This window comes from Podarcis raffonei, chromosome Z (assembly GCF_027172205.1).
Source record: "Podarcis raffonei isolate rPodRaf1 chromosome Z, rPodRaf1.pri, whole genome shotgun sequence".
Taxonomy (NCBI): domain Eukaryota; kingdom Metazoa; phylum Chordata; class Lepidosauria; order Squamata; family Lacertidae; genus Podarcis; species Podarcis raffonei.
Window position 1 is genome coordinate 24,261,646 of NC_070621.1, and position 26,086 is coordinate 24,287,731.

The following is a 26,086-nucleotide window of genomic DNA, read 5'->3' on the forward strand; positions in this document are numbered from 1 at the left end:
AACATTATTGTTTACTAAGATGATTAATTTCATAAGCATGAATTAAATCTCAGCTGGTACAGATACTTTGAATCAGGCTCATAAACAGCTACTTTCCTGGGGCAAGTGTCTCCAGGCAGGAGTGCTTTATAGGAGTAGATTCTCTTTTACTTTGAAGGCACAAATGACTAAGATAGGGATGTGTGGGCAGTAAAACTGTGGGCCAGATGGGGGAATGAGTTATTTGCTAGCCTGCTTTAAGATTTTCCTTTTCATGAAATAAGATTAACATAGTGCGAGAAAAAATACGAAAAGGAAACTATTAATTGGGGTAGGTGGGTGTGTACTTGTTGCAGTATGGAGATACCATTTTGGTAATGCAAAGTTGAGCAAATGTTGCTTACATTTTATAGATGCAAACTTAGTCCTCAGTCAATTGATGTTTATCTCTAACAATGGCTATGGGCTTAATATCATGTTAAAAACATCACCAACACCACTATAGAAACAGTATCAGAGGAAGTATGCTCCTGAATACTAGTTGCTGAACAACAAGCTGTGCTATTGCCTTCACAGATCGCTTCTGGCTTCCAATACACATTGAAGTGACTGCTGATGGTTCTGGACCACTAGGGCTGCTTTTATCCATATGCTCATGAAATGATCACCAGACAAATCCTGAACACATCATAGTACATTAAAAGCTCTGAACAAATTAGGCTTGTTAAATAGACACATGGACATCAATACAACCCTTTAGGTCACAAGACACCCCCAACCTGTCTCCCAGTGCTCAGCAAGAGAGTTACACTGCACTCTGACATTACCCATGTTTCCTTTCGAACTTCAGCTGAAGCATCTACGTAGATTAAATGTGTTGCAGTCAGGTACAATGTTCCATTTGCTGGCTTTCTGTTGGTGTAACGATCTAGTAACTTGACATTTTCTACCTGTAGGGTAATAATAAAAGGAAGAGTGCCAGGGGGTGGGCATTAGTTTAGAACGTTTCTAAACTATCTGCAGTACACCAGATAAGTTGCAGAACGTAAAAGTCATCTGCGCTGCCCAGATAGGGTGCACACTTGTGAGATTTAATGTTTTATTTCATTTTTAAATTAAATACAACATATAAAAAGTGGTTTTAAAGAAAAGTGGAGGAAAAGAGAGAGAAAAGAGATATAGTATATCATTATAACTGTTAACAATTACAATTTTTAACCTACTGTATTTTGTATAATGGAGTTCCAAATTTCATTATACAGTGGTACCTCAGGTTACATACGCTTCAGGTTACAGACTCCGCTAACCCAGAAATAGTGCTTCAGGTTAAGAACTTTGCTTCAGGATGAGAACAGAAATCGTGCTCCAGCGGAGTGGCGGCAGCAGGAGGCCCCATTAGCTAAAGTGGTGCTTCAGGTTAAGAACAGTTTCAGGTTAAGAACAGACCTCCGGAATGAATTAAGTACTTAACCCGAGGTACCACTGTAATTGTTTATGCAAAGTCTATGCCTATAAGCAATCTTCTCATAGGTGGCAGGTGTAGTCAGGTCTTCAAACCATTTAATAAATGTACATAGGAGCCAACTCCTAGGGGCTGAGATCCCTTTTGCCCCCCTTGAAAAAATATTGGGGGGGTCACCCCCCCAAAGTTGATAGGCATTGCCATTCAAATTATCTGTGTGTGCAGCATCTTGTGATCAATTATGCAAGGCAGGGCTTACCTCCCCCCACCCAACAATATTTTATTCAAGCTGGCACCCTTGGAGTCGTACATTTATTTTTCCAGGGCAGCAATATCAGACTTTTAGCCACAGTAAGGGCATGGGGAATCCATTTATGTTGTCCAGTTGTCAAATTCCAAATAGTAGATATGTAGTTCAAAAGAGTATTATCCTCTGAAAATTTTAGCATTTTTCACACAGTCATTGTTATATAATCCACTGCTTCTCCCAAAACTTAGAAAGCACTGGACATTGTAAAAACGCATTTTAAAGAAACATTATCCTTATTAAATCTCCAAATAAATCCTTTTCTATACAAACATGGTGGAATACAACAAATTCTAAATATTATTTTTTGTTTTATGTCATAATTTAAGGTCCACTAACACCCTTGGTATAAGAGTTAAAAAGCTCTCCCATTGTCTAGGCCATATAAGTACCTCCAGTTCTTTATTCCATTCATTTCTTAACATCTGCATATCAAATTGATTTATTGATAACAAATAACTATAAAAAGTAATTGAGGGTTTTTTTTAAGTTTTAAAATATCTAACCAGTTCTTCTAGTATCTCAGGTATCCCAGAAGCTGAAAATGCTACTGGTCCAAACAAAGTACAGTAGAATAGTTAACAAATGTGGTAGCTGTAAATACTGCCATTGGGTTGCACGCAATAGCTACTGTTTATCTTGTAACACAGTGTATGTTAAAATTCATAATCTATCAGTTGATCCAAAGTCAATATGCCCACTTCCATCAAATTTTTCCATATCACCATCTTTCCCCCAATTTTTAAAGGGGTCAAATCCTATTTTTTAAGACATTGCATTCCACAGCTCTCAGACATAATCGTTTCAAGAGATACAAGAGTTCTAATGTATTTTGATCCTAATACCATCCACCCAACCAAAGATGCTATGTATGGTATATTCCAAAGTTGCCCACTTCAGAAAATTAACACCAATTGTTAGCTTCCAGTATTTAATTCTTTTGTTTATTTCTAAACCTCATACTACTATTCCTCTGTTGATGCAAATGATAGATGCCTTTAGTAAAATATCAAGATACTCTATTAACTGGTCCAAATCGGAATTGATGCCTATAGGTGAAAATTTGCTTGCCCAAATCAATTTTGTCTTTGTACCAAATCTTATCAAATCTTTAGGTATGTCTATGCCAAAATATATCTCAATTAGTAACATGCAATATAAATAAAATAAAGGGAGAGGTTTATTCAGATATTGATAGATGAGAGTCATTAAACCTCACCATTTGGGGAAAAGTGAATGCTCTCAAAATGAACATTATTCCCAGATTAATTTATATTCTGACAGGATCCCAGTTCATATACAGTATCTGGAAAATATGTTCAGAAAATAAATTCTTTGCTTAGACAATTTCTATGGAGTTATTCAATTCCAATAACATCTTTATAGAAAATGCAAATCAAGAGGGGAGGATTCATATTCCGAATGTGGAGCTTTATCACCAAGCTTATTTACTTTCAAGCATTCAACATTAAATGAGAATGCTTTGGTCTGAACACCAGGTTTTTAATTATTGAGCATATGGAAACAGCATTATTATTATTATCATTCAGCATAGATACTCATATTCCAATCTCCCTACAGAGGTGGGGAACCAGTTGCAACAACCATTCCCCTGATCACCCATGATGAGGAAAATAATGACTTTTAGGCAAACAAGCAAGGAAGATTTTCTAAGTGCAAGTAGTGTTAGCTCTCAACTCCTTTTCAGCACCTCAATGTGTTTGTAAGAACTCTATCCAAAAGAATCATGAGCCAGAGCTCTGTAGGAAACACTCCTACTAGCTTTGATAGCTCTTCCGCCAATGGCCTTGCTAGCCTGTGCAACAAAGAACGGATTTTTGGATCACTGGCAAAAGAGATTCCAAGCACAAGTTCCTGCTGCTAGAGGACTCCTTGGTATACAGATAATACGAAAACAATCGAAGAGGAAATGGAGAGGAATGCAGCACAGCTGACTCTGGATTCATACTCAAAACAACCAACTTGTGGCATATATCATATTTTAAGAAGATGCCACAGTAGTGATAGCAACCGAGCCAGCGATCCCTCCTGTTTTCTCATCTGCAAAGTGAATATTTCATAAGTAGTGAACCTAGCCTAAAGAGAGAAATGCCTACCTGTTGAGCTTTTGGGGCTCAAGGTTAAGCAAATCACAGCTGGAAGCCTGCTTTTGTTACTTGCCTCACATTTTTGAGATGGGTCAGGTTATAAAGCTACGTAAATGAATTAAACAAGTGCACTTCAGAATTTTCCAACAATGTTAGCATTGTCAAAAAACATTAGAACTTGCATGCTTTCTATTTTAATATGCATTTGCACAGCTCAATGTTAGGACAGAAAGTCAGGATAGAAACTTTTGAATAAAAAATGCTATGGAGAACTAAATCTCTAGCTTTTTCTCTGTTAGCATGGTGCAGACTAAGGAAAGAGCTTGTCATGTCCCCCCATGCCTTCTGAAAGGCAACAGCCAGCAAAACAGGAAGTTGGAGTGTGGATGTAACAAGTTAAAAGGACACAGCAGCAGCAAGATGGCTAAGCCAAGAGTTTCCTGATCCTGATATATGAATGACTCATTGGGACCCTTTCATGCGGCGTTTGCTTTTCTTATCTATTCCATTCAGATAAACCACTGTTAGGTTAAAGAAAAATATTGCACGTAGATTTCTTCATCTTAGGTAAGAGTATGATGCTTTAGTTAAAGAGACACCAACTTTCTAAAGTCATAAATATTTTAAAATGGGGGTGGCCAACTTGTGGCCATCCAGATGCTTCTAGACTACAAGTCCCATAATCTCTTATCATTGTCCATGCTAGTTGGAGCTGGTGTTTGCTTATCATTTCTCAGTGATGTTGCTTATCATTTCTCAGTGAAGAATGCCTAAACTATACAGTACAGTGGTACCTCTGGTTACGTACTTAATTCGTTCCGGAGGTCCGTTGTTAACCTGAAACTGTTCTTAACCTGAAGCACCACTTTAGCTAATGGGGCCCACCGCGCCACTGCCGCGCAATTTCTGTTCTCATCTTGAAGCAAAGTTCTTAACCCAAGGTACTATTTCTGGGTTAGCGAAGTTTGTAACCTGAAGCATATGTAACCAGAGGTACCACTGTAAATGCTTTCATGCTCTTGCTAGATAATGTTCATTCCTGAATTCAGAGAATGCTCCAGCAAGTGAAAAAACCCACTAAACAAAATATTTTCTTCACATTCTTCAATATTCAACCAAAGACTTCGAAAGAAAAAGTTTTGGAGCAGTAAGTACAATTATGGATGTTGCTTTTAATTTATTATAGTTCTCGATTTAGTAGCATCTAAATTGCTGTGGAGCCAAGCAACTTTATCCTCAAATTGTTTAGCCATCTGGTTACAGCTGGCGACTGTGTACAGTGGTACCTCGGGTTACAGATGCTTCAGGTTACAGACTCGGCTAACCCAGAAATAGTACCTCGGGTTAAGAACTTTGCTTCAGGATGAGAACAGAAATTGCTTGGCGCCAGCGCAGCGGCAGTGGGAGGCCCCATTAGGTAAAGTGGTGTTTCAGGTTAAGAACAGTTTCAGGTTAAGAACAGACATCCAGAATGAATTACGTTCTTAACCCGAGGTACCACTGTACTCCAAAGATCAACCCTTGCCTCGTCAGGAATAACCAATCTCTGGACACGGAAAAGGTTTGCTGGATGGCTCCCTGAGGATGCAATGGAGGCAACGGAGTAGGATCCCTTCACGGCCCTCACCACTGTGTGGAAGGTCAAATTATGAGCATGTGCTCAGCCAGCTTCCAATCAAGATTTACACCACTTGTGCCCCAGCCCTTGACCATTCCATTTCATCAACCACCGTTCTTCAGTATACTAAGGAGTAAAACTGACTCCATAGCACCCAAGGGGGTACTCAGGAGTGAATTTGTCAAAAGACCCACGACTCACTATTCCATAGTGAAGCATTCCATAGTGAAGCCATTCTCTACAGTAAGCATGGGAACAGAGGTTACTGGCCACTTAGCATGCTTATATATTTACATAGTCTTATTTACATGGCTGATTTAAATACAGAAAAACTACAGGAAAAAGCACTGGAAAAAATATGTAGTGAGTCCAAAAAGGCCATGATACGCAAGACTACGACATTTTTACACAAGCTCAAATGTTTGCAGAGTATCATGTAAACAAGCTAAAAGAATAGATTAGTACATTTTACCAATCTGAATTTTGCTAATGAATTTCAATCTACCATTTAAAGTGCTAAAAGTGGGAAACATATTCTGCACATGCTCAGAATCCCTGTGAGATGCCTGCACAGTCTGGCACCAAGTCTGGCAATCAATTATCCCTGCTTTCAAGACCAGATTCTAGGGCCAAGATCTCAAGAAGCCCACCTTATGTGGATAAGTGGCAAAGGTTGAGGAGCACCTTGGGAAGCAGGCTCAGGGTTTCAGTATGCATTAAGGGAGAACAACAAGCAACCAATCATTTATAGAAATATTATTATTTTCAGTGATGAGCTGAGCCATTTCCAAGACTTGTTGAAAGCATATTCCATTATGTCAATGCTAATCAATTCCAGTTCACCAGCAATAATGTAACATCTGAAAGATTATGGGAAGGCACTCTATTACAAGCTCAAAAACTCTGAGATTACATTACACTGCATATAACTATGCTTCTAACCACTGCCCCCCTTCAACACCCCAACCAGCTGCTGAGACTAAGATCTAGGAGTCTGGAGCAAGGCTGGATGAGAATGAGGGTCTGATTAGGTTTTGTTGTGGGAGGAGGAAAACATCCTTAAGACTAACAATTCCTGTGTACAGGAAGGCCAGGTGGCGTTATCAAGACCTAACTCCACAGTTTAGCAATTCAGCAACAGCCTCAAGGCTAGCATACAGTAATACTAGTGCTGTCTGGTTTAAAAAGGAAAACAAGGATTCCTGGCAGGCTTTAAATGGGTATCATCATCATTACTATTACTACTACTACTACTACTACTATATCACTTAATGCTGAAACAGGCTTCTAAAAGATATAAAAAGCACAAAAACCAGTCACACAAACACTTAATGTAAGCATTTGTAATTAAGATGCACAATAAAATAACCCTACAACATCAGTGTGGGGTATTATCATTACTGAATTATTTCTATTTTAAAGTTATGTATTTTAATAATGTTCCATTTTGCATATTCTACTCACTGGTATGTATGTTTATTTATTTTTACTATAGTGAGATTTTTTAAAGGGTTGTAGCACGCACCCTCCCGTCCTGCCCAAGCAAATAGGAGATTGGGGCATAAGACACCAGAAAGACGGACATACAGACATGAAATGCACTCTGCACGTGCTCAGGGACCCCTTACTTTACACTGCATATGGTTTACCAAAAGGGGGGGGATTGGGGGGAGAAGAAGGAAATATCCACAACAGGCCTTCCTCACCCTCTTCTCCTCCGTTGTCTGGGGATGGGAAGGACTAGCTGAAAATTGGGGGGATAGGGGGGGTGGCTGAAAAAGCCTCATGAGGAGGAATGGCCAGCACCTGCCACATTTCTCTATCACACACACATCACCCCTTACCTTGGGCGTCGTGATGTGCTCCATGGCTGAGAGAGGCCCACCCCAAAGCTGGGCGCCTCTGCCCGGTTACCTCGCGGCGGAACCCTCGACCGAACCTTCCCCGCCCGCGCCGCAAAAAAGGAAAACAAAAAAACCCGGCCTCTTCCTCAGAACCTCAGCCCGGTCTCTTCACCGAACCTCGCGAGATTCCGAGCCCGACGGAGGCCTGCTCCGTGGCCTGAAACCTCAAGCGCCATCTTGCGTAAGGGCACCGTTCACCAGGCAACAGGCGGAGGAGAGGACCTCCGCCAAGGCTTGAGTTCGAAACACACCGCTTGGGAGTAGAGGCCGGGGAAAGAGATCCAGGGAGAGAAACACGTTAGTGCTATGATCATCATCATCATCAACAACAAATGATAATAGTACACAACTGGCTGTGGGGGGAAATGTGGCATTTGCTGCGTTGCCTATTTATATTCCCAAATTTTCCCAAAATATGGAGCAGTCTTGAAAATAAGTGTAAACAGGTATCCGTCAATCAGAGAGCCCTGGCCGTATACACGTTTACATCGAGCGAGGAAGTCACATTGCACAGGATTGCAGGATAATGGTACAAGCCTAGGTATATTTACTCAGATACAGACTGCACCGAGTTCAAATTCAAAAACTGTATATGCATATGTGCCTGCATTGGATAAGCAGGGAAAGAGCAAGGTTGGAGGATTCAGGATGGATACAAAACAATACTTCTTCATGCAGTGCGTGGTTAAGCTATGGAACTCTCTGCCACAGGAACAGAGACAGCCCTCAACCTAGATTGTTTTAAAGGGGATTGGACAAGTTCATGGATGAGAGGGCTATCCATGGCTGCTAGCAGCAATGGCTGTTCTCTATTACAACAGTTGCCAGCAGCAATCCTTTTGAATACCAGTAGCTGGAAGCTGCAGGAAGGGAGAGTTCTGCTTTGTGCTTGGGTTCTGCTTGCAGGTTTCCCATAAAAGCATCTGGTTGGCCACTGTGAGAACTGTGGAAGACATGCAGTCAAAGCTAACGATGTGTATTCTTGCTAGTTAACATGTGGTTAAGACCATAGAGCTGCATTGCTGATAGGCAGACCATAGAAACAGGATTGTTAGAGAAGGCTCTGTGTGATGTCATGTCCCCTCCTCTCCTGGGAGATAAGAAGCAAATAAGTATGTATTTTATTAAGTAGTGGGTTGACAAAGATGACCCAGAGATTTCTCCAAGTGCTTATTTATAGTAAGCTGGAACTGAACTGAACTGATCAGCTCAGCCAGCCTGCTTTTATAGGCAGCCGGCTGTCAACATTGTAACAACACCCCAGGGTTTCCTACCTAAATTAACTGACGTGGACCTGAGTGAAAACTACAGTGGTACCTCTGGGTGCGAATGAGATCCGTTCAGGAGCCCCGTTCGCATCCTGAGTAGAATGCAACCCACGACTGCGCATCTGCATCTGACGTCATTTTGAGTGTCCGCACATGCGCGAGCGGCAAAACCCAGAAGTAACGCATTCCATTACTTCCAGGTCGCCGCGGAGCATAACCTGAAAACGCTCAACGTGAAGCATATTTAATGGAAGGTATGACTGTATATACACAGTACCCCTGGTGGCCAGGGTGAGAACTTCAATACATAACACCCCTCCCCACTGAGATAAGGCATTACAGTGGTACCTCAGGTTAAGTACTTAATTCATTCCGAAGGTCCGTACTTAACCCGAAACTGTTCTTAACCTGAAGCACCACTTTAGCTAGTGGGGCCTCCTGCTGCTGCCGCGCCGCCGGAGCCCGATTTCTGTTCTCATCCTGAAGCAAAGTTCTTAACCTGAAGCACTATTTCTGGGTTAGCAGAGTCTGTAACCTGATGCGTATGTAACCTGAAGCGTATGTAACCTGAGGTACCACTGTAGTTACAGTCATAGTGGTTCCATTACATACAACAATACCCTTATTGGTTTCAGTAAGGCACATAAGCATATTAATTGACCCTATTCATCATACAGCTTTACATGTGCAGTTTGTCCAGTGAACATAGTCTTTTAAATAAGCTGGGTGCTTGGAAACCCTGCCAGACCTCTAAGGGCCAGTACCAGAGTCCGGGTGGCTGCCCGATTCTGGCTGCGACTGTGGTGCGACCAAATGTGGCATTGAGCCCAAGTTCCCTGGCTCCGCTGCTGTCGAAGGAACCATGAGCGGACTCGGTGGATGGTCAGGCCCGGTGGTGTTCCGAGTCTCTGGAGAGCCAGGCAGACCCACCAAAATGGCTTGGCTTGGCTCCATGCCCTCAGTTTGTGAGGAAGATGTAGGTGGAGCCTCGCCTGCCATTAGCGATCGCTCCGGAGCTGGGGCTACAGTTGGGAGCACAGCGGTAGTGTCCAAATCCCCAACCCTGCGCCTTAGCTAGTCTATGTGCCGGTGCCACAAGTGTCCGTTCTTGAGTGCCACCTGGTACGAACAGGGCCCTGTGACTCCCACTACCATGGCTGGCACCCAAGGAATGTCGTCTACAAAGTTCCAGGCAAAAACCTGATTCCCCAGAATAAAGGACTGTGGCACGTTAGTACAGCCCGTGGGCTCGGCCACATCAAAGTCTGGGTGCAGCCAGTCGAGCGGAGACGGGAGGTGGCGGCCCATTAGCAGTTCAGCCAGGCTCCGCCCTGTGGCTACATGAGGGGTGATGTGCTGCATGAGCAAGTATTCAGTGACCTGCTCGTGCCATTCCCTCTGTTCCAGGCACACCAGTGCCTCTTTTGCTGAATGCACCATTCTTTCTGCCTGCCCGTTGCGGGCTGGGTGAAATAGTGCTGTTAGGGCATGGCGGATGCCTAGCCCCAAGAGGTACCTTTCAAAGGTGCCCAATGTGAACTGAGGTCCGTTGTCTGAGACAAGGACATCAGGACATCCATGAGTTGCAAACAGGCTCCGCAGCACCCGGATGACGGCTTCGGTAGTGGTGGAGGGCATCAGGGCGACCTCCAACCATTTGGAATAGGCGTCCACCACTACCATAAAGATCCGGCCGTGAAAGGGGCCGGCAAGATCGATGTGCACCGGCATCCAGGGTGCCTTGGGCATCTCCCAGATGTTGCCCTTAGCTGCTGGCAGTGCAGGTCTCAACTCTTGGCATTCTTGACAGGAGTCAACCCACGAAGTGATGCCATCGTCCATGTTAGGCCTCCAGACATAACACTGAGCCAACGCCTTCATTTTGACAATCCCTGGGTGGCCGATGTGCAGAGCCTCGAGGATGCGTTGGCAGAGTCTTTGGGGAACCATGACTTGGTCTCCCCACAGTAGGCAGCCGCGATGAGCCGAGAGCTCGTGCTGTCTGGTTGCAAATGGCTGGAACTCTGGTGCAAAAGACCCTTCCGGCCACCCCCTCTACACCCAGTTGAGTACACGTTTGATGATGCAGTCCTGGGCAGATGCAGAGGCCACATTGGCGGCTGATACTGGCGCTGCTGGAAGGTCCTCAGTTAGGAGGAGCGATGAAGCAGGAGCCGGGTCTTCCACAAGCGCTGGAAGTGGGCAACGACTGAGAGTGTTGGCGTGACCCATCAATTTTCCAGGGCGATGGACGAGCTGGTAGCTGTAAGCTGCCAGAAAGACAGTCCATCGCAGCATGCATAGCGAGAGGACCGGTGGAGTTGGTCGATCACTGGCGAGGAGGACCAGGAGCGGCTTGTGGTCAGTGATGAGGTCAAAAGTTCTCCCATAGAGGTATTTGTGGAACCTCTTTACTCCAGCCACAAGTGCCAGTGCCTCCTTGTCGAGCTGGCTGTAATTCCGTTCAGCCGGAGACAGCGTCCGGGAGAAGTAGGCGAGCGGTGCTTCGCTACCATTTTTTTTAAAAAAAATAAAAGCTCAGGGGTGCCAAATAAGACCTGGTGCCAGGTTGGTGGCCCCTGCCCTAATGGACTAGCCTCTGCTGACTATAATCAGGCAGTGTGAGAAACGAAGAGTGGAAACGATGCAACTAACTTACAAACTGGAATTCAGCTATGACAATTCATTGTAGTCACATTTCAGTGATATCCTCTTAGTTAGCAATGTATGCTAATAACTTTGGGGGCTCTCAGCTGCAATGTGTCCTAATTCTATGCATATGGCACATATCTATATAAAGTGCTTTTTTCTTTAAAAAAATGTTTAGGGGTACTCTCATTTTCCTACTCATCTTGAAATACTGCCCCTCAATGAGGCCAAACTTAGTTTCACAAAATGTTTAGGGGTATGCGTAACCCTGTGATTTAGAGCCATGCCTGAACTGGCAAACCATAGTTATAGTGTTTGTTCCATTTCTAGAGGACCTTGAACTAAAGAAACTACAGTGCCAAACAGGTGGAAGAGTGAAGCAGACAAGCAGCTTTAAACCATAATTTATCTGCATGTTTGCCAAAAAAGCAAATCTCCTTTACACCCACAAAGGTGGGGTGACCTTTTCTGACAACATTCCTTGGGTTATTCTGAAGAACACAGCTCTGCTGCAATAAACGCAGTAAAAGTATGTTTCATTTATAACTTTAGCTTAAACATATCTAAGAGTAGACATTTAAAATGAGACTAAGACTAGACATTTAAAGTGAGAAGCAGGGCTCTTCCCAATTCCCTGAAATCTGAAATGATTATGCTGTAAGTCAGTTAAAGCAAAATATTTATTTTTTTGCCATTACATTTAGCCTCCTAGGTTGCTGAGACCCAAGCTGCACAAATTTAGAACTTTCCCCTTTAAGTAAGGCCTTGCTAGCAGAGCCTGAAAGCTACAAAGGAGATAAGGCAATTCTTAAACAAGTGTGTTGTTCTTGCTGCAGCTGGATATTGTGAATTGAAAGGAATGAACAACAAAATTCCCCTGATGCTCAATCTGCTTCCAGCAGAGCTGGGAAAGCTGATAGATGAATCTTGAGCTGCCTATCCCATGCAGTTTTCTTTAGTTTGTTTGCAATTAGGGCAAAGTGAATAATCACTAATGGGTAATTTATTCCACTGTATTTTCCAACTTTTGATCTGAAGAAGAACTGCAGAAGAAGAAATCCTAGCCACAGGTCACAGGCACAAAGCTCAATACTGTAAACAAGGTGCTGAAATCTAAAGCTGGAGAAAACAGCTAATAAGAAAACTGAAAAGTGAGGTGTTTGCAGAACAATTATAATCATCATAAAGTTCTAATGCAGTGCTGAAAGTGACCAAGCTAGATTCTCAAGCTTGCCTTCCTGGGGAAGCTATTCCACATTTGTGATGCCACCCAGGAGGAGGCCCTGTTTGGTACACCCCTATATCACCTCTCATGGGGACTGAGTCTAGGAGTTTCCCTAAAACAGGAGTAGTGGGCACATGGCTTGTTCCTTTGGCAAAGTGACAGCTTAGTTCCAAGTCTTCCCGATCAACAGGGTTTTTCCTGCTTGGAAATCCTTAAATCCTATTGAGACCACTCACCTTTCAATCTGCATGCAGGTAATGTCTCCTGAAGCTCCATCACCTAAGAGCAAATTATGGGAAGGGCCATCATAACTACTAATTTAGAAAAGACCCATATCTTAATGTGAATGCATCCACCTCTGTATACAAAAGACCCAAGTTCAATCCCTAGCATCTCCAGGTTGGACTCCCTGGTCTGAAATCCTGGAAAACTGCTGCCAGCTAGATGGATTCAGTATAAAACAGCTTCCTATGCTTCAGCCTCTACCAGCAGGCTAGTTGGCAACAAAGCACAGGGAGGCCTTAAAGCTAGCAAAAGCAGGGACTGAGGTTCAAATGAACACATTCAAAAAATTAGGGAAGTGCTTAATTCCAACTGGGCCACAGCCCTTCATCTGCTAGAGTCAGAAATGAAAACCCTCTCAATATACCGTATATCTCTTAATGCCAGTTTGGTGGTGGAGCTAGAGAAGCTGACAACAAACTGGCATCACAGATGCATTGACCTATGCCACCGCCTTATAGGATGTCATAAGGAATATGTTATCAGCAAAGTATTATGCTAGGTATTCAGAGACCATTATGGCTAATAGACATTCATAGATATTCATATCCTTCATGAATTGGCATTGCCATCAGGGGGTTTGTTGGGTGTTCATCAGTATGCGGATGATACCCAGCTCTACCTCTCTTTCAAATCAGAACCAGTGAAGGCAGTGAAGGTCCTGTGTGAGTGCCTGGAGGCTGTTGGAGGATGGATGGTGGCTAATGGATTGAGGTTGAATCCTGACAAGACAGAAATACTGTTCTTGGGGGACAGGGGGCGGACTGGTATGGAGGACTCCCTAATCCTGAATGGGGTAACTGTGCCCCTGAAGGACCAGGTGCACAGCCTGGAGTCATTTTTGGACTCACAGCTGCCCATGGAGGCACAGGTTAATTCTGTGTCTAGGGCAGCTGTTTACCAGCTCCATCTGGTATGCAGGCTGAGACCCCACCTGCCCACAGACTGTCTTGCCAGAGTGGTGCATGCTCTAGTTATCTCCCGCTTGGACTACTGCAATGCACTCTATGTGGGGCTACCTTTGAAGTTGACTCGGAAACTGCAATTAATCCAGAATGTGGCAGCTAGACTGGTGACTGGGAGTGGCCGCCGAGACCGTATAACACCAATCCTGAAAGATCTTCATTGGCTCCCAGTACGTTTCCAAGCACAATTCAAAGTGTTGGTGCTGACCTTTAAAGCCCTAAACGGCCTCGGTCATGTATACCCGAAGGAGTGTCTCCACCCCCATCATCCAGCCCAGACACTGAGGTCCAGCGCCGAGGGCCTTCTGGCAGTTCCCTCGCTGTGAGAAGCCAAGTTACAGAGAACCAGGCAGAGGGCCTTCTTGGTAGTGGTGCCTGCCCTGTGGAACGCCCTCCCAGCAGATGTCAAGGCAATAAGCAACTATTTTACTTTTAAAAGACAACTGAAGGTGGCCCTGTTTAGAGAAGTTTTTAATGTCTGATGCTGTATTGTTTTTAATATTCTGTTGGAAGCCGCCGAGGGTGGCTAGATGGGCGGGGTATAAATAATTTATTATTATTATTATTATTATTATTATTATTATTATTATTATTATTGCCATTCAAATGGTGTGACTGTGACACGTCTTGTGATCGATTATGTGGTCAGAGGGAGAAGAAGGAGCAGACTAGGAGGAGGAGTTGTCAAAAGCTGAAGAGGTAACAAGGTTTGGTAAGAAGGAAGAGGCCTGAGCAGAGTGCAGTTCAGGGAATCTCCCCCTCCTGTTGCGACCAACCCCACTCCCTGCTGGTCTCTGAGAATGCACAGAGAAATGAAAAGAGCAGAACAGAGATTAGTTGTGTGCAGTCACAGATTGGTACTGTGTGGTAAAAACCTTGGTGAGGACGAACCTTAGAGAGGGGTGGGAAGGTGGGGACCTTCAGTCCTCACAACTGCTTCATTGGGGCAGGACCTTCTGGGAAGAGTTTGGATTTGGATTTGATATCCCGCTTTATCACTACCCAAAGGAGTCTCAAAGCAGCTAACATTCTCCTTTCCCTTCCTCCCCCACAAGAAACACTCTGTGAGGTGAATGGGGCTGAGAGACTTCAAAGAAGTGTGACTAGCCCAAGGTTACCCAACAGCTGCATGTGGAGGAGTGAACCCAGTTCACCCGATTACGAGTCCACCGCTCTTAACCACTACACCACATTGGCTCACCACACTGGTTGTTGAGACCACTAGGCCTGAGCTTTGTGGTTGGTTTCCTTGAATAAAGATTTAACTTCACTGGCCTCAGGTGATTTGTTGTTTTTGTTTTCCTTTCTGACCTGCACCTGACTTGAGCCCTGAAAGTGGCACAAACTTGTGTGGCACATGAGTTTGTCATCATGCCTGCTGGAATGTGTGGTTAGGATCAGCTGTTTTTCTACCTGGTGGCTCAGTTAGGGTCCTTTCCCCATGGAATACTATCTATGGAATACTAGAAGAAAGCCACTAGGTGAGAGGTCCAGCCAGCTCAACCCAGCCACACTGCAGTCCGTACTCTGCCAGCTCAAGAGGATGGGAATGGCTAGTGATTGGGCAGCCACAATCCCACCTTCCCTCAACAGCCACGGTCAAAGACAGTCACCTCACTTTGCCTAATAGTAGGGCTGGCACTGTCATTGTAACTACACTGTTTGGATCAGTGATGAGAAACTGCAATTGCCCTCCTGGCACACTTAGAAAACAAGCAGATCCCGGGTACCCAAGAAGATTGTGCAGCGAAGCCAACATCAATTCAAGCCACTTGGGGGAAAGGAATACAGACTGAACTATGTACAACAATAGTTGTACAACAACAATTGTGGGAAAGGGAAGAGAGATTGATTGGAAGGAAAATCCAGATAACCTCAAGAGAGCCAGGGATTCAGCAGGCCAATAGAGAAGAGCCAAGATTTTGTAGCATCTTTTTTATTCTCATAAAAATTTTGAGTAATTGCATTATTGACCAACACATATACCCTTGCTTTAAAAAAAGGAGCTCTGCTGGACCAGGCCAAGGACCCACCTTGGCCAGCATCTTGTCTCCACAGTGGTCAATTGGTTGCCATGGAAAGCCCACAATCATGCCCCAAGCACAACAGCATTCTCACCACTGGAATTCAGAGGCACAATGCCTCAGACCTGAAGTCGAACACAGCCATAACAGCTACTAGTCATTGATAGCTTTCCACATCCCTCCATTTCCTCCTCCTTTCAGCTTCCTATTTCTTCATCATTACTCATGCACAAGAGGACCAACCCTCTTTTCACAGCTAGATCATCATCACCATCACTTTTGATTTATATATCGCCTTTTTATATTCCTATACAGAAGGTGCTTTACAAGCTGAAGAAACAACAAAATATAAAACAAAGACAATTTTTTTAACAATGCGATCCAATGCAAATAAGTCAAAATAAAAAATATGGCTTAAACAACTTAAAGCCATATTAAATACTTCATTAGACTATAAAAGTACACAATAAAATTAACTCTCAGAATATCAGCAAATAATAATTGTACAGAAATTCACTCTAAACAATTGCGCTAAATTATTATCAATAAAAAGAACAGCAAAATTACAATACTCAAAATACCACAAACCATGTAAAAAGATTGAGTTGAGCAGCAAGGTCACAGAACTTACTCCCCTCTCTGAACTGAACTCCTGTTCTCTCTTCCCAGATCCCCAGCTGGACTTGATTGTACGCATATTTGCTGTTTTTGATAAGGGTCGTGAAAACATTGACATGATTAGAGAAACAGAAAAGCAGCAGCCATTATAAGAAGATGGGTAGCTGCCTTTTACCTAGTCCAACTACTGGGTCATCTAGATCAGTATTGTCTACGCTGACTGGCAGAATCTGTCTTGGGTTTCAGACAGCGAGTCTCTCCTTGCCCTCCTTGGAGATGTTGGGGACTGAACCAGGGACCTTCTGCATTCAAGGCAGATGCTCTACCACTGAGCCCAAACATAGCAAAAGCAAAAAGGAGAGCATAACTTGTTTTGGCAAACCAACACTGGGAATGTGTCAGAGTACCCTGCATGGGGAATCACTGATACAGCAGATTCCCAGTTGCTCAAAACATCTGGAGGGCCCCCCCAAGTTGTGGGAGGTTGTTCTAGAACGTATAGAATCCATAGACTTGTAGAGTTAGAAGGGACCCTGAGAATAATCTAGTCCAACCCCCTGCAATGCTGGAATATGCAGCTGTCCCATATGGTGATTGAACCTGCAACCTTGGCATTATCAGCACCAGGTTCTAACCAAAACAAAAAATTTTTTTTCCTTCCAGTAGCACCTTAAAGACCAACTAAGTTAGTTCTTGGTATGAGCTTTCATGTGCATGCACACTTCTTCAGATACACATGTATCTGAAGAAGTGTGCATGCACACGAAAGCTCATACCAAGAACTAACTTAGTTGGTCTTTAAGGTGCTACTGGAAGGAAAAAAATTTTTTTGTTTTGACTATGGCAGACCAACACGGCTACCTTTCTGTAACAGGTTCTAACCAACTAAGCTACCCAACATGGGAGTGTGATTTCACATTTCAAGGGAAGTCAGCCAGTAATAACGACCTGGTTGCTTTAACCCGCTGGCGTGGTGGGACTGGCCCCTGGATGTGAAGAGAAGCCTTCATCAATGACCATAATGTAGGGTTGCTATATTTCAAAAACTGAAAATCTGGACACAAAGCTTGTTGAGCTTTCTCCTGCCCCGCCCCCCCAGTTGTTGAGCTCCCTCCCCTTCAAATTGTTGAGCCCGAAATCTACACTACCAGCATGGGCTGCCATGTCCAGGTTTCCCTGGATATTCCAGCGATTTTTAACTGGACATATGACATCCTTACCATAATATTTATGCAGGTTCATGTAGCACAAAGTGCTCTTCATAGGATAGGATCTGTGTGGAGCTGATCACATCACATTATCTTGCACATGTGCATCACATTGCATAGGTGTGAAGTAGGAAACCAGTCTCTCTGATTACATTAGGCAGTGAGAACCTGTCCTTCTCTCCCATTGCTTCTAAGATAGTATTTTCTTGCTGATTTAATAAATAATTAAATTTATTAGTCACTTTCATCATGAGATTATTTAATGAGATTTACTTCTGAGTAGACATGTGCAGGAATACACTTTTAATGCCACTTTTCAGAATCAGGGTCCAGCTGAACTTTAATCAAAGTTTTTTTTCAGTGCTGCCCTGTTTTATTCCTGTTCAAAACGCTCAAAATACCAGATGCTGAGTAAAAAAAAAAAGAAATACCATATTAGAAGTAAGATTTTGTACAATTTCCTTTCTTGGATTCACAGGTTAGTTTGTGTCAGATTGAGATGTGTTAAGGAGAATTAGAGGAAAATTTAGATTAGTTAATTTCAGACCAAAGTAATCCTTCACAGAGTTTTCTCAACGCATCAAAACCCAGATATTAAAAAGGGAAATACAGAAATCAACCTACTATTTTTGATGCCAACCTTTAAGGTAAAGTTTTCCAAACTTGGGTCGCCAGCTGTTTTTGGACTACAACTCCCATCATCCCCGGCCACCGGTCCTGCTAGCTAGGGATGATGGGAGTTGTAGTCCAAAAGCAGCTGAAGCCCCAACTTTGGAAAACCCTGTTTTACCGTGTGTGTTGCAGCAAAGAGGTTTTTCTTAGCACTAAAAGTAAAAAAGTAAAAAAATCAGAACACTTCTAAGAAGTCCGTTTGAATGTAACTTCGGGAGGAATTTTGTTAAATCAAGTGAGATTGTGGGCTTTTTGAAGTTCGATATGGAAAATCATGCCACATTGCGTATTTCTCTATTTGCATTGGCAGCCGGGAAATTGAGAGCCAAATTTGTGCTTCAGTGCTCAGTGCCACTTTGTTGTTGTTGTTAAGTTAAGAGCATGAGATGCTTCACCTCAGAGTCGTGGGATCGAGCCCCACATTGGGCAAAAGAGATGACCCTTATGGCCCCTTCCAACTTTACAATTCTATGATTCTATGAAGAAGAAGAAGAAAATGCTGCACACATTCATTATTGGGAAGTGTTTGGAGTCTAGGTAGGAAAAGAGGGTTAATCCCCACCCCACCCCGCACATTTATCTTTATTCCTTGTCTTAGCTGCGAAATATGAGAACGGGATACAGCGTTATTTGCTTGCTTGCTTATATGGAGGACCGCTCTAGACATAATTTTTATTGTGCGTTCACGAAAGTGTGTGGGGCAGGTAGGAGCAGCCCCTCTTTCAGTACTGTTTACGCCTGCAGAAGCTTTGGGGTGGACATGCTGCCTCATTTTCAACCGACGCATGTCCAGAAAATTATTGCTGAAATCCTGTTACCTTTTGCATTACCACACGTTCTGGTTACTCCTATACCGACTTAAATCTGTGATTGGTTTTTTTGGTTCTGGGTCTTTTTTTTCTCCCCCCCCCACCCCACTTCCATTGCGCTACGGTACAAGAGCACTCTTGCAGATAGCAACAATGCAGCAACGCAGGTATAGGATCACAGAATAATTAACGCACTGTTATCGTGCCGATGGTATGAATTGCACCTGCAGGCCCCCATCCCACCCGTCTGGCCCAGAGCCATCAAGTGGGCGGGGGGGTGAGCAAGCCCTGGGCTCAAGGAGCTCCTAGCTTTCTTAGCGGCGAAGGAGTCTAAAGAACTATGTTAAGGGTGAAAACACGTCTATACCTACTTAAATTTGTGTCTGTGCTTGAAACACATATACTTCTCACTTACCCAGGATTTCTTTTTAGAAGTACTGTCATTATAAAACAAAGCGAGAAGACTATAACTTGTGCTATCTATGGCCCCCCGTTCTTCCACGCCGTCCCCTGCCCCCACAATGAGAAAACAAAATGCATTCTCATGAGAGCACAATAAGTTGGTGGAACTATCACAGGCAGTTTCCAGGGAACTTTGCCTTGTTTCCTTTGGTTTTCATGTGACCCTGGGATGCTCGTGCGTGTTTCTTTAAAACGCAGAGCGACTAAGGCCTCGTCAAGGACAGTTTGATGTAGGGAAGAGGCTGCTTAGTTAAACAGGATTGTTAGACGGAGAGAGTGGAAGCAATTTGTTCGTGGAGAGGAGCAGCGACTTTGGAAAGGTGTTGTCGCGCGCTGAAGGGATCCCTCGAGTCCGTGTGCACCATGGCGAAAGCCGTGTCTTGGATCCTACTTTTTCTGGCCATTGAAGTCCAATTGTGCCCCGAGGTCGAAATGTGCCCAGCCTGGAGATACGGGTTCGGAGCCGTTGACTCCAAGGAGCGCGGCGGGAATGACATCTTGCCTCGCTGTTACGAGTTGGGAAAAACCGGCTTAAAGAAACAGCAACAGAAGCCTGCCGCAGGTGTACGGATTACAAAACTTCCGTTTGAGAGACCCTCACGGCGAGGTAAGCCTACTTCGCCCACCAACTTGAGGGCGACTTTTTTTTGGGGGGGGGAAGGTAGGAAATCAGTCTGTCCTCTTTCCTATGGAATAGCTATATTCCCCAGCATCTGCAGCCTCCTGGCTTTCCCCTTCAGATCAAGGCTCTATCCTTCTCTTCTCTCACTTTCCTTCCCCTTGGCTTAGTGGTGTAGTGGAATAGGGAAGGGGGGGGGCACGGGGCGCCGGGACAATGCTCTTCGCTCCGGGTCTGCTCTTTGAGAAAACTCTGCACGCCGAACAAATTAGCTTTTCTCTTAAAGATAATCCACTAAGGGCCCGTCTATACCTCGTCTTAATGTGAATTATGAACCCCTCGCTGTCACCTCCTTTAATTCAGTCTTATACACTCGGAGCCCCTGCTGTCCCATATTTCCTCCTGCCTGACGGAGATTCCCTGCGCTTTGCAAATTTAGGAGCGCATCTTACATAAACGAGTAAAACAATAAAATCATCAGTAAAACCAGCTATTTAAAAGAATCCAAAAATAATTAAGATCCACAATAAGCTAAAATGACTAGCTGGGGGAAATGGGATTTCTGCAACAATAGTTGACTAGCCTTTTCTTCTGTCATGGATGCTTTAGCTAAGATTTCTGCATTGGAGGGGTTGGACTAGATGACCCTTGGGGTCCTTTCAACTCTGATTCTATGACTTTTCTGTTTTCCAGGTTCCTTCCCGTTTTTCACTCTGCTGGCCTCTGTCATATTAGCTTGGAACACCTTCTGCCATTTCAGGATAAGTTTCTACCGTCGCAGAAGAGACCTCCGGGATGAGGACACATTCGATGAACCCCTGGAGCAGATTCAGCCGGACTCTCCTCCACCACACCATCTCATTGACATTCCTCCCCCTTATATTGCAGACCCTCCTCCCCCCTATTTTGAAGGCCCCCCTCCTCCCTATGTTGATGGCCCCCCTCCCTCTTATGAAGAAAGTCAGTCACCATCTAATGTTGGAGCCTCTGCGTTTTTTGGGAATCCACCCTCACAAAATCCCCGCCTAGCTTATGTACGGTATCGTTTACGACGTCCTGTAAATGGAGAGAATGGGCCTGTCATGTGGCTTATCTTGCAAAGAGATGCTGCTGGGAATGTTTCAGCATCATACCTGGAATCTGATTCTGATTCTGATGTTGACCACTGATGTTTGGAGAGGGACAACTCTGTTTCCAACATGGTTTACTGGGTACAGTGGCAGGTCACCTTCAAGTTGCTTTTGCGATGCAGAAAATGGATAAACCCCCAAAATGATCTTTAAGAGTGTGTTCTTCACCAACCATGTTAGTTCTCTCAAACAGTATTTAGGTTTGTTGTGATTAGGAACAGTGTGGAGATGTTCACAACCTCACTGTTGCATACCAGTCAATGCAGCATTCAGGGTGGGCAAATGCCAGTCTAGATATGGAAATCTGCATAGTTACTATGGGAGGTGTATATTACAACATTAAACTTTTGAACTGTAATGAGCACTATCACTTGTTTAATTGTACCAACTGCACTTGTTTCTAGTATCAAATATATTTGTATCAGATGCTTCTGTTTTGTAACAGGCTCATGAATAAAAATATGTATAATGGCTTCTATGGTGTGGTTTATGGTTGAGATTTTACTGCAGGTGGTATGTTTACAGCCTAAAGTTGTAGCTGTCTCCTGTATCTCTCCTACTTTGATGACCATTTGGTGACGCTATTCCTCAATTGCATGTGGGCTGGAAATGCATGGAGTAGGCTAAACCATCCTTATATCTGGGAGGTTTGTCAGTGCTTCCGAGGCAAAGACTGCAGGCTGGTGTGCTGTGACGTACTGGACAGGATAAGTGTATGTGCTTGATTACTGCTGCCCCCTTGCCTCCCCTACCAGGATTCAATATCTATTGTGTGCAATGGAAAGTAAAGCAGCAACCAGCTGCTCCACCTGCGTATTCTCCGTGAAGGAGCCTAATCTGACTATATTTGGCATCATCATTTGAAAGGGGCCTTAGCGGCTTGTGGCCATCTAGTTGCACCCGTTATTGAATTAAGGTTCTACAGTGCAGGTTTGCAGATTCTACAGCATCCCTGATGGTGGACTCTTCTTAAATACTGTACCTGCAATGAGGTATGTGTATGTGTGTGTGTGTGGGGGTAGTCTGTGCCACTGACAAACTGCTCTTATTGTTAGGGTGTTTCTCCTAAACTTGCTTCTCTGTGATTTCTGTCTCCAATTATTCATGGAGTGGCTTGAAGGGTCAAAACACTACGGCTGCAATCCTATTGCCACCTACCTGGGAGTAAGACCCATTGTGTTAAATAGATCTTGCTTTTGAATAGGATTGCATTCTAAGGCACTTTGAGCAAATATGCAAGCTACAACATGCTGGTGTACATACATTTAAGTGTACACCAACATGCTTGTAGTCCCCACTGTGAAGTTTAATGTTGAGAGGCTGGCGGGGGGGGGGCAGGGGCAGGGAGGGCCACTGAAAGGTTAGAAAAAACACCCTGCACTAGAAACTCACATTAGCTTTTAATGTCTAATGCTGTATTGTTTTTAATATTCAGTTGAAAGCTGCCCAGAGTGGCTGGGGAAACCCAGCCAGATGGGCGGGGTATAAATAATAAATTATTATTATTATTATTAAGCGTAATATTTGGGGACAAGAATATAACATTTTTTTCCTAAACACAAAAATGGACAAAACAGAAGTTAATCAAAGCCAAGCTCATGTCCACAATGTAACTTCAATGTACAGTTCTTGTTTTTAAAGCAAATTTCCTACTGCACAGGTTCCCTGTCAGACACTCCACACCGAAAAACAACAACAACTCCCAACTGTAAACAAAGTGTGCTTTGGTCCTTGCTTATATCCTTGTATTAGTGTTGATCTCTCCATAGCAGTTAGTAGTTCTCTACTATACAGTAACTAGTAGGACAATCCAATGGTCCTTGTGCCAATGCAAATCGCAACTCACACCAGTAACTTACACCCTTGCAAAGGCCATGGGATCATTCTGAATGTTATCAATCTATTCCTGCCACCTCATATAACTTGTGCTGCCAAAGTGGTACCTCCCAAACACCAGGTAGGTTGCATTAAACCAGCCCTATACCAGAATAGATACACTGAAACAAGTTAGTCCTGTTCATTAACTTCAGTGGATCTATTCTGCATAGAACCATAGGCATCTCCAGTTTTCACCAAGATTTTCACCTTCAATGCCCTTGACAAGAGGAAGGACTTCTGCACACACTGTTGCATCACCGAAGGATGGAACTCCCTGCCACTAGCTAAGGGGACCGCTGCCATATTGGACAACTGTAGGAGAGTATTGGAGAAATTCATGCAAGATAAGGCCATCAATGACTCAATCTTACCCCCTAGGAGAAGAGGCAGTATGCCTCTCAATAGTACCAGCTGTTGGGGATCATAGACAAGCCTTTAGCCTTATCCAGCAGGACTCTTCTTATGGGGGAAGCCTGAGCACCAGCTGCCATCATCTCAGACTCCAGGCCCTCGCCTTAACCTCCTCATCAACAGCCTCACCTGGTCTGGCTTCACTGGCAGGGATGACTTTGTTCTTCCACCAACTGAAACAAGGGAGCTTCCACATTCTTTTGGAAGAGGCCCCTAAAGGGGTTGCCTTTGCAGTCCTGTGAGACAGTAGGTTTTGCCATTTTAAGATCCATTTTAAGGGTGTGGGGGGAAGGCTTTATGATGCATGGGCAGAACTGAGTTATCTGTGTTACAGTCTGTCAGTTATGTAATTTTATTTATTTACTTGATTGGGGGGGGGCAGATGCCCCCTCCCAGCTATGCCCAAGCTCTTGAACTGCAGTTTGCAGACATTGCTTCTACCATTTTTAGGTGCATCAGGATCGTGGGGAGGGGGGACTGCAAAAGCCTCTACTGATCCCCATTAAAGCCCCAATTATTATTCCCACACTGCAAACAATGGAGAAAGCAATCTTTGATACATCAGGATGAAGATGCCTCTAGGGGTATCCTGAGCATCAGGGTGGAAGAGAAAAGTGAGCAGAAGAATGTTGGAGCCAGCGTAGATGGAGGGTGTTTACTGAGGCTGACAGCTGTAGGGATGACAAATTTGGGGGTGGGGTGTGTGAGAGAGAGATAATGAGAGCCGATGAAGTGGAAGGGAGAATGGAAACACAAGGGAGTTTCATTAGCTATGAACCCCAAAGTTTGGGATCCTCTCCAAACCAGTGCCAAAGTTTTGCAATTTTTTTGCAACACAAAGCCTGCAGTATACAGTGCCCTCCTCAAACTAAGTAACTGATACTCAAGTCAGGGGTATCACCTAAAATCCCAACATTGTCTAATTCCAAACCAATGCCAAATGATACTCCAAACCAGTGGTAAGGTTTTGCAACTGTTTTGCAGCATGAACCCCTGGCTTGATGTATCTATTTCTCAGTTTGAGGGGTGTTGCAAAATGCAGGATTCATGTTGCAAAATTATAGCAAAACTTTGGTACCAGTTTGGAATAAATTGTACAATTTTGGGTTTTGGGGGCGATACCTATGAACCCCAGTTCACTGACTATCATTTATCCAATTTGTGGGGTGCTGCAAAATGTGTGGCTGCACTGCCAAAGGCTGCAAAATGATTGCAAAACTTTGGCACTGTCTGGAGGGGACCTCAAATTTCACACGTAGTTAATGAAACTCAGCTGTCTGTCTTGGGAGACAATAGTAGAGTTAAACTTTGGAGGTAAAGTCAAACTATTGGAGACTTACAGTGCCTTCTGTGGCTGCAGAGACCAATATATGAGAGACATGTGTTATTGCAGCTGGGGTAGATGAAGGCGTCTGGTTTTGCTGCTACAGGTACACTCCCTGTGTATTTCCCAGAGAGCATATATTCTCTCTGCTCTTCCCAATGGTCATTCCTTCTCTGGTCACTTCTGTGGATACAGGATCTGGCTTGCCTGTCTCCAGGCACTATGATCATCTGCAGAGTTGAAATTAGAACAGTGATTACTCTTTTCTCCCACCTCTCTGATAACTTATTTTGAAATTCTCCCTCAAAGAGAGACTCATATTATAACTGTCTCATCTCATTATTGAACGTTGTGATCAAATCTGGAAACTTTTTCCTGCTTACTGCACAGAGGGGCAAACTGTTTCATTTCTCTCTCTGTTGTACAGTATGCAGGATTAAATTCTTCGTGCTCTGGAAAAGTGGGGTTTGCTAAGGGTCTTGAATCAGAGTTGTGTTCACAGGTTAACAAAAGTTTAAAATAAAAATGAACTCAAGTAACAAAGTTAGGAGCAGTATTTTCTGCAAAATGGGTGGGGTGGGCATTTCTTTGAAAATAAAAGCAGCTGTGCTGGATCATGCCAAAGATCCATTTATCCCGCATCCTGCTCCTCACTATGACAGCCATATGCACAATGAAGCCCACAAGCAGTGTTTGGGGTCAATAATGCTTTTCTGTTGTTTGTCTCCTTCAGAATATTCACTGATAGACTGCACCTCAACTTGGAGAAGGAAATGTAAATGTCAGTTGATTGCTATGTGGCCATCTAGAGGCCATCCAGCCCAGAATAAGCTGAATCTGTGGCTAGCAACAGGAGAGGGCTTTTGCCTTTGTCTAGAACCACCATCAACAACTGTGAACTAATTTATTTTGTAATGTCTACACTTACTGGCAATGGCTCTCCAGGGTTTTAGACAGGAGTGTTTCCCTACCTGGAGATTCCAGGGACTGAGCATGATACCTTCTTCATGCAGTGCAGGTGCACTACCACTAAGCTAGGGCCCTTCCTTCTATGACATAACTCTCCCCCCTAAAATTGTAAGTTCATTCTCACTTCATCCATACCTGTGCACACTTCATTAGGTGAAATCTCCATTGCACCTAGAAAGGAGTCTCCATTGCACA

The 26,086-nt window shown here is 43.9% G+C and overlaps 2 protein-coding genes across 2 annotated transcripts in view; one reads left to right on the forward strand and one right to left on the reverse strand.

Annotated features, from left to right (window-relative positions):
* The window catches only part of MTMR8 (myotubularin related protein 8), a 34,568-nt gene extending 27,030 nt beyond the window's left edge, over positions 1-7,538 (reverse strand). The window contains exons 1-2 of the mRNA XM_053374056.1: positions 7,319-7,538; positions 807-929 (exon numbers count right to left, since the gene is read on the reverse strand). Of these exons, the coding sequence (XP_053230031.1) occupies positions 807-929; positions 7,319-7,342 (147 nt within the window). The 5' untranslated portion in view covers positions 7,343-7,538. The remainder of the gene's footprint in view (positions 1-806; positions 930-7,318) is intronic.
* A 12,267-nt stretch (positions 7,539-19,805) lies between these two features.
* LOC128406882 (uncharacterized) lies at positions 19,806-21,782 on the forward strand. Its single transcript, XM_053374696.1, has 2 exons — positions 19,806-20,167; positions 20,873-21,782. Exons 1-2 carry the CDS (start codon positions 19,924-19,926, stop codon positions 21,346-21,348), a joined length of 720 nt encoding a protein of 239 aa, XP_053230671.1. The 5' UTR covers positions 19,806-19,923; the 3' UTR covers positions 21,349-21,782.
* Positions 21,783-26,086: the final 4,304 nt, after the last annotated feature.

Coding starts and splice junctions, on each gene's coding strand:
- LOC128406882 (XM_053374696.1), top strand. CDS start 19,924: ATGGCGAAAGCCGTGTCTTGGATCCTACTTTTTCTGGCCATTGAAGTC. Junction 20,168..20,872: donor TGAGAGACCCTCACGGCGAG/GTAAGCCTACTT, acceptor TCTGTTTTCCAG/GTTCCTTCCCGTTTTTCACT.